The sequence below is a fragment of the Nanorana parkeri genome, unplaced genomic scaffold, assembly GCF_000935625.1.
Source record: "Nanorana parkeri isolate BGI_ZX_2015 unplaced genomic scaffold, ASM93562v1 scaffold790, whole genome shotgun sequence".
NCBI classification, from domain to species: domain Eukaryota; kingdom Metazoa; phylum Chordata; class Amphibia; order Anura; family Dicroglossidae; genus Nanorana; species Nanorana parkeri.
This window is the reverse complement of record NW_017307058.1, coordinates 86264-95447: the sequence shown is the minus strand read 5'-3', so window position 1 is coordinate 95447 and position 9184 is coordinate 86264. Positions and strand designations below refer to the sequence as shown.

At 42.9% G+C, this 9184-nt stretch overlaps 1 protein-coding gene across 1 annotated transcript; it reads left to right on the top strand.

The window, feature by feature from the left end:
• The first annotated feature begins 373 nt into the window (after positions 1-373).
• FBXL8 (F-box and leucine rich repeat protein 8) lies at positions 374-5529 on the top strand. Its single transcript, XM_018564866.1, has 2 exons — positions 374-549; positions 4511-5529. The coding sequence occupies exons 1-2, from the start codon at positions 398-400 to the stop codon at positions 5508-5510; spliced, it is 1152 nt and encodes a 383-aa protein (XP_018420368.1). The 5' UTR covers positions 374-397; the 3' UTR covers positions 5511-5529.
• Positions 5530-9184: the final 3655 nt, after the last annotated feature.

The following is a 9184-nucleotide window of genomic DNA, read 5'->3' as shown; positions in this document are numbered from 1 at the left end:
CCTGTGCCTCTAGGAGTCATGCCTGTAACTGTCATTCTTGCAATGCCTCATGGGACTTGAAGTTCCACAACAGCTGGAGTGCCAAGATTGCCTACCCCTGGGAAGTTACCCAACAACCTTTTACTCGGAGCAATTCTCTCTTTACATAATGCATATCAGTGTTTGTCTTGCTCTAACTGACTTCCACCTTCCACATGCCACAACTAATCTCCTGATGACCTGTTAGGTAATATCTATGAAAAGACTCATAAATGTTTCTTGCACAAGAGTAGTGTCCATAGACCAATGAAAGGTGTGGCACTCTGCTTTGACCATGTTTGGTAACAACCTATGACGGTGCTATATGGTATATTACCTGTGCTTGCTCATAACAGGTTAACCTGGACAGAGAGGAACAATGTCAGAGCAATGGGAGTACATGCCTCAAGACGTCCTCACCCAAGTGTTCTATTTCCTGCCACTCACAGATAGACGGGCTGTGTCCCAGGTCTGCCAGTCCTGGGCATCTGCTGTGGCTACAAGCTCTGTCTGGCACTACACAGAAATCCGGTAGGTAATGAGGTTTATATCTGGATCCTTATGAATTATTATATTTGCTATGCTATGACATCTTTTCAACCTCTAGAACACTTTGTATTCCTATCATAGGAGAATGCAGATTATTTCACCTGTGATCCTGAGAACTGCAGAGCTTAATGATGGTCCCCGAGGCCAGAACTGGCCCATGACAGCTGACACAATATTCCATTCATATTCCTATTATAGGGCCCCATGAACATGGCCGTAATTAAATTACTGATTTGCTGCCCAGGATCTTACTGGCAGAAAGATCCAGTGTAAAAAACGCATGCTCATGTTTATGTGCGTATAGATGCGTAAATGTTTATTTTCTACAACGTGCAGGCGTGTAAAATTCTGCTTCCATTTCATTAAGTTTACGTTCATACCTGTGTACGCATGTACATGCATTTATATGTGTACACGTGTCATTTACTGACCTTGGAAGCAGATTATTCCGTTTTGATCTGCTGGATCTGAACGCAGTGCGTTTACTGATCTTTATGCACTGCGTGCATGAGCCTCTAGAAACCATAGAACTGCATTAAGACCCCAAAACATAAAAATGACGTACTGATAAAAACACAGTTTTTTTATATAGCCATGTGCATGAGCCCATCACTGACAGTAAATCCCAGTTCACACCATGACATATCGGGAACATACGTCTTGCATTTCTGTGAGTTCACAGCTGTTTGCCCCGCGTCCCCATTGATTTCACATGCGTGACAAATGTGGGATAGTCACACATGTAGCTCAATCTGCTACATGTCCCGCATATTTTCCCACGCGTTTGTGCAAGTTTTAACGCGTATTCACGTGTGGGAAATTTTTTTGCTAGGCTGCGTTTGGCGTGCCATTAACATAATGGCACTGCAAGCACGTTGCTTGTTTTTTATGCTTTCCATGAACGTGTGTCAAAGCATGCGTACAACGTGCAGTTTTGCACACATTCACGGTTAGGTATGAGCGGGGACTAAGGTTACATGCACACAGCCTTCAGAAATGTACAGAGCATGTATGCAAGTTTTATCTGGACGAAAAAGATCCAGCGTAAAGGATCAGTAAAATGTTTGCGTTTAGACGCATAAACACAGATGTGTAAAATTCTTTAGTGTCATTTTTTTTCTTTGGACTTTACACGCGTACGCATGCATTTGGATGCATAGGCATGTAAAAATGTTGTGTTACGGATGTGAATGTGGTGCATATTTACACACCTGTGTGCATGTCCCCATTGAAACACATAGACCTGCATTCACCTGCAACCATGCAACAGTGTGCATTTCGTTTTTACATCTGGGTGCATGTGGTCTTACAGTGACAGTACCCTAAAGAAAGATTTGCCTTCACTAACGCCTCTACTAGGGTTGCCACCGGCACCCGCAGCCAATCAGCATGGAGCCAACCAAACAGTATGGAGCCAGCTTCTCTGCCAATCAGGAAGCCGGCTCCATGTTCCCTCACGGCACTGCCGGTCAAAGGAAATCTCCCTCTGCCCGGAAGTTCCGCTATGAGGAGGAGCAAGTATTGGAGCATTTGGGCGGGTACGAGTACTCGCCCAACTACTCAGTATCGGCACCGATGCAATACACCCTAAGCGGCTCATAGTGCCTAACCTTCCAATTGTCTGATTTCTGCTTTGCAAGGAATTATAGGAAACTGATATAAACACATTGTGGGTATGTCTAATTTAAAGTGACATTAAAGGATAATTCCCCCCCACCCAATGTTAGTGTAAGGACTTACCTTAAATGATGCCTCTTGATTCGATCATCTTCTTCTTTACTGTAGTTTTCAGGAGTCCCCCCAGCTGGTGCCGGTCTCTGATACAGCACTGACTCCTCTGTGTTAGCTGGCACTTTCTGTCCCACGGTATCTGTGTGGGTGCATGCTGCTCCATAGACTTACCTTGTGTCTCTCCTCGTCTCCCGGCTGAACATCTGAACTGTGCATGCGCCCGCTCCAAGATCCTTTGCGGCCGCCCGAGACTTCAGATGTTCGGACGGGAGCGTGCGGCAAAGCTTCAGGTAAGTTTAAACCTGTTTGAACAGTAGTTTTAAAAAAAATGTTTTTGCATATATCTACTGCTTGCTAGCAGTAGATATATGCTAAAAAATGCTGAACGTTTAATAATCCTTTAATTATTGATTTTTATCTGGGGTTCTCCTTTAAGAACTATGTTATAAAGAGACTGCTGAAGATACGTTTTCTATATGAAAACATAGTTTCTATTATATAAAGTTTCCTTTATTTGAACCTCAATAAATGTAAAAGTTGGCAGAAGGATACAGAAACAGATGTTTGCCTTTTTTGCTTTCGATGTGTCACAATCCACTGATGCCTTTTCCTGGAATAGCAAATAACTGGCTGACGAGTATAATTATTGGAATTAGGGATTTTACACTTAACTTTACAAATGTCTCTTTCTTTCAAAGTATGAATTGGCTATCCTTGCTAACAATAAACCTGTGCAGGTTAAACTGGCCATGCAGGGATCAAATTCCATCCATTTTCCTGCTGAAAATAGATATGTGGGTGACCCTGCTGGTACAACCCAGACTTTTGTCAAGACAGGTGGTGCCTATTGTAAAATATGGAAAATTGTTGACTGAGCAGTGACTGCAGCAATCAGCGCAGTCACCATTTGGTTATTCTGACAGCCATAGGAGCCAGCTATCAGTATACAATAGCAGGCGAGATTCCTCTTTAGTGTTGATGGGGGAATCAAGTGATTATTCTCGTTTAGCCCACAGGGCTACTTGTATGGCCACTTTTAGAAATGTTGCTACTGTGGGTTCAGGAATCTCCTCGATGACCGTTATTACGGTGTCACAATAAGGGTCTGTTCACACCAGCAAGCCGTGACAGGTACCAGTGGTACCCCTAGCCTTTTTGCCACCTATGGGGTGGTGGTGCACGTAATCAGAGCAGCGGTACGTGTGTAGAGGAAACAGCACTGCCATACATGAGAGTGACACCTCCCTCTGCAAGCTCTACATCTCCACGCCTGGCTGTTAGCAACCTGGGAGGCTCTGGCTGGCGTCCCGCCCAGCTCCTGGCAACCAGCTACATCACTCGTTGCCAGCAGACGGGTGGGATGCCAGTTAGAGCATCTCAGGTTGCTAAGAGTTGGCCCTTATACATCATCTCGCCCAGCTCTTAGCAAACTGGAACGCTCTGTCCAGAAAGGGGGAGGCAGGCACACTGCAAACATTGTGCAGCAGAGTGGCCATGCCGCTCTGCCAGCTATTCTACCCCCCACACATACCCCAAAGAGATGCCGTCTGAGGCAACAGCCTCAGGCTGCTTCATTAAATTCATTGTGATTCTCAGTGTGTGATAGCTATGCAACCGCCTTGTGCATAAGTGTCACAATCGTAGTTTGCAGTCTGCATTGTAATATACAACTCTTGTAGGCAGCCATATCACATTGTCCACCTGAAATATTGCCTGAACTAGCCACATGACAAACATGCGCCATTCTCCTAGAAAAGCTGCTTTTTAATGTTCCCCTAGACATAAATGAGCATTTAACACTTGCAGTGTGGGAGTAGACTGAATGAAAGGGTAATTTTGGATTTTTCCCAGAGTTCAGCTTTAAAACATAATTAAACCCTCTGGGGTTTTTTTGCATGTATTTACTGCTACCAAGCAGTAGATCTATGCAAAAAACATAAAAAAAGTAGAAAACATAAATAAAAAATCACCAAAAAGGTTATTACTTACCTGTGTCTCCACCGCTCACTCACTCAGTCTAGCTAGCATTTCCTCAGGTAGGGTAACAGTGGAAACCCTCTCATGACAGGTTTGGTATAGACACAAACCAGCAAAAGGAAGCATGTCATTCAGCATCCACCAAGCATAATCGAGTACATTTTCCTCAGATGTACATTGTTCAGGTGAAGTTAAAAAATATTCCAGTCACATCCTGTATTTTCTTCTTTCCTAGCTGGACAACGGAGGATCAGCTACAGTCCCTAGATGGCTTACAAGGTTTCCTAGGTCAGATTAGACAACTGAAGATTGTGCTTGACCAGTCCAAAGAAGCAAATAGAAAAAATTTCATTCAGATTCTTGAATGTTTGGCCAAAGAAGGCGAAAAGTTACAGAGCCTGACTATCATATGTTGTGGGGAGAACCCTTTGTTTGATTCCGGCACAGAGATTTTGGACAGCATTATGGAACTGTGCAGGAAAGAAAGCTGCATAGACCTCCATCACATTGACTTAAGAAAACTTCCATTTACTCTCAGTGATGGTTTTACAAGGCTCATTGCTACTGGGAGTCCAAATCTACAAAGCTTGTACATCAACAATGGAACATTGGTTTGCAAAGTGACTCCTGACACTCTGATTGAGGTCTTACAGAGGTGTCCGAAACTGTCTGTTCTAGGTGTCTTTTGTTCCAGTCTTTCAGAAGATGTATTCCGAGAGCTGATGAAGCCAGACAGACCACCCTTTAGGCATCTTGATATCTTGTGTGAGCATCTGGATAAGTACACTCTTGGTATTTCTGATAAGGTTTGGAAAGAAATTTGTCAACACCACCCATCTCTGTCTGTGGATATGGAGTTTGACCATACTGTCCCGGCATGGAAAATTCCACAAATCCTAAGGCCGGATATCCCTGTAAATACATTACAGCTCAACACTTACAATGAAATGACAAGACCACTAACATTTGTCAGCAGTCACTATGTGCGGACCCTCAGGAAGCTTGTGATACAGACCACCACCTCGAAAGCTCTTGACTCAGCTTTGATTGACGTAGCCACAAAGTGCCTTAAACTGGAGGAGATTCATTGCTACTGCGTTGTTAGCCCTGATGTTATTCAGGCTTTCCGGTCACACTGTCCTCATTTGAAGAAATACACACTCAAAGTTACTAAGGAACAACATCCTTGGAAGGCAACCTATTGTCAACCAACATCTACAAAACCTATACTTTAACAGTAGTTTTACAGGCAAAAACAACCTTATCTGATAAAGGGAAAAAAATAAATAAAAAGATATATATATTTTTCTTTTTGTTTTGGATGCTGGAGGGATTGGTTAAAACCCTTTGGGTTTTTTTTTGGGAATCTCTGTCCGATTGGTTAGAAGCTCCATCACATTAGAGTCTATTTACAAACAATGTGCAGGGCCCTTCACCCTGTGACTATCCATGAATATTTTTCATATAAGTCAATACCCTATTAAGTATGAAGAGAATTTAACGTACAAAATTCTAACCAACGTGTATACCCAGTTTAACAGTGATACACCACGGACCACAGTTTGGAAAACATTGCAATAGACCAAATTTAGAACAATAATGTATATTGTTAAGGGAAACCCCTTTTCTACACAGTTCCCGATAAATGCACTTTTAAAAATGTAACCAAATATTTAATATTTTTTGCAATAATGTCAAATATTAAAACTTTATTGTCAACACAGTATGGTATCCAGAGTTATATGTCAATACAGTATGGCATCCAGAGTTATATGATATAGTTTTTGCCGCTTTAATGTTTTTTTGGTTGTTTTTTTTTTTATAAACAGAAAATATGATCTGATCCTTTCTCTCATTGCACAGTATATATCATACCTTGCATTCATGACCCACCCCCGGAGTCCTGTACATCTGCCCTTGGTGACTCTGGGCTCTTTAATGTGATGGAGCTTCTAACCAATCGGACAGAGACTCTCAAGAAAATCCGACCATGACCCCAGTGTCTATTTATAAACAATGTGCAGGGCCCTTCACCCTGTCACTATCCATGAATATTTTTCATATAAGTCAATAATACCAAAATGTATGTTCTAGAACAGTGGTTCTCAACCTGTGTAACCTCAGGACCCACATTTGTCCTTGGTGATCAAGTCATGACCCTATTCGCACTGCACTGGAACGCATGGCATTGCGGTACCGAGCTTCCAGTGCGGGCGAACTGTGGGATAGCAATGCAGCGCACCTCCCACACCAGAATGCGCGGTAAGTGCGATTGTGTAATGAGGTGCGTTAATCGCATATGACTGTGCGATTAACGCACTGTACTAGTGTGAACGGGCCCTCAAAAACACTGTCAGACACCCACAAGCATAGACACAATCTCATACTCGCAGACATTCTCACCCACACATACACTCTCCAAAAAATTTTTATTTTTTGAAGATCCACCCAGTCTCCCTATCTTACGAGAACCGGAGTGGATCTTCAGCCTGGGGGTCCAGTGTGAGCTGTGCTGTGACGGAGCTCCATCCATATGTGTATTCCTTGTACAACTCTTTCATGTGCCCTGTAGAGGTGCTGGAAACCAGAATATGACAGCACTCTGGTCCAGGCACCTCTACAGGGCAGGTGAGGGAGCTGTAAGCAGTGCAAATATGGATGTATGGAGCTCCCTCGCGGCGGCACCCCACCCCACCCTACCTCACGCTGACATTCTGCTCCGGGCAACATATTTTGAATGGCTGCTTAGGTTGCGAACTGACAATGCTGCGCTAGGAGGAATGCTGAGGATCCTCTCACCTAGAAAAGTGGAAGGCATGCAGTGACCCACTGAACACAGGGTCGCGACCCACTTTTGGGTCACGACCCACCAGTTGAGAATCAAGGTTCTAGAATATATTGTTTTCCCAGTTTGAATGTAGTATGTTGTAATAATATGTTATAGCCACTAGATGGAGCCGATGAAAGAGGAAATTAATATTTATTTCAGGAAGGTACCGGAGCAAGAATTATGTACCTTATATATTGTGTCATGTTAGAGGGCTTGTGGTCACTGAAGGAAGTGTTTATGAAACATTCTCTACAGGTAATCATGAAGTAAAGATGGCATTGTCTTTAGCATCAACACAGAAGATAGAATTATTTTGTGAGGATTACACTACAGGACATTATTTTGTGAGGATTACACTACAGGACAGACAGTCTGTGATGCGGCAGAACATCATATGTACAGATGTTACCAAGGCAGGTATTGTAAAGCTGGGTATACACTGGTAGATGTTTAAACTTTCATCTTTTAAAAATCGGAAAATCTCAGTATCAGAATATTGCATAATGCCATCAGAGACTTGGCAAATGTTGTTTGAATCTTCTTTGATTCCAACATTCGATCTTAGAATTTAATTCAGGAAACTGCAATTATTTCCAACAGTAAATGTGGTTTTCATTCATTTAACAAAAAATGTCCATCTTGTACTGCAATTTTTTTTATTGCTACAGTCAGATCATCGAGGTGACTCTGTTAACGGTGTAGAGAATTTATCGAACAAAATCCTAACCACCGTGTATACCCAGTTTAACAGTGATACACCACGGACCACAGTTTGGAAAACATTGCAATAGACCAAATTTAGAACAATAATGTATATTGTTAAGGGAAACCCCTTTTCTACACAGTTCCCGATAAATGCACTTTTAAAAATGTAACCAAATATTTAATATTTTTTGCAATAATGTCAAATATTAAACCTTTATTGTCAACACAGTATGGCATCCAGAGTTATATGATATAGTTTTTGCCGCTTTAATGTTTTCTTTTTTTTTTTATAATCAGAAAATGTGCAATGAGAGAAAGGATCTGATCATAATATATATTATACCTTGCATTCATGACCCACCCCTGGAGTCCTGTACATCTGCCCATGGTGACTCTGGGCTCTTTGGGGTCATGGTTGAGTTTATTGGAGCATCAGGGGTATTCGCAAGAGGTTTGATTTGTTCAGTGGGTGTGTGTTGATTGAGAAGGTGATTGCTGAAGGGGGTAATGCGTGCAGCAGCCAGAGATGGCTGCAGATTACTGCTCCATGCTCACCAGGTATAACTTACCATTAACCAGCTTGCCAGAAGCTTACCCAGAACCTTACAGTGATGGAGAGGAGGCCCAGACTGCCCTGCATTTGTTGGTGATGAGCCTGCAACCAAAAGGCAAATGGTGTACACAACTCCTCGACACCCCATGCAGGCTGCACTCAGCAGCTAAGATGGTGCCTGGCAACCCGAAGCAAGACAGCGCTTCCAGACGCTTGGCTGACTCGTAGAACAGCCAGGAGCTTTTTGCAGACGTGCTCCCAGGGAACTTTGCAAACCACACTCCTAACACCCATGTGGGACATAGTGTGGGAGGAACCAGCCAAGACCTCTTCCACAAAACATCAGAATTCCAGCGGGAGATCAATCAAAAAAACATAGGCCACCACACCACCTCCTTTGAAGGGAGGACGGATAATGCCACCACCGTTCTGGAGGGACACAAACAAGACCTGGAAGCAGTGCAAAAAGAACTAACCCTCTTGCGTGATCAAGTAGAGGACTATGTAAATTGCACCAGACACAGCAACCTCCACCTTTAGAGTCCATTGAAGATCTTCAGGGCTCTGTCACTGCCCTCTTTCAGGAACATTCTCCTGACGGTGGACAGGGTCCATAGGGCTCTCTGTCCCAATAAACCAGATTGTTTGTGCAAAAGAAATGCATTTTTACAATAACATCTTGTGGCAGACTAACAGCATCTTCAACCAGAGAGGAACAAGCATCTTCAACCAGAGAGGAACATGCCAAATTTTACATTTCAAGGTCATTATTATTATACAGGATTTATATAGCGCCAACAGTTTGCACAGCGCTTTACAAT

Excerpts from the sequence above, each read along its gene's own strand:
- FBXL8 (XM_018564866.1), top strand. The coding sequence starts at position 398 with ATGTCAGAGCAATGGGAGTACATGCCTCAAGACGTCCTCACCCAAGTG. Across the intron at positions 550-4,510 it reads TGGCACTACACAGAAATCCG|CTGGACAACGGAGGATCAGC; the intron begins GTAGGTAATGAG and ends CTTCTTTCCTAG.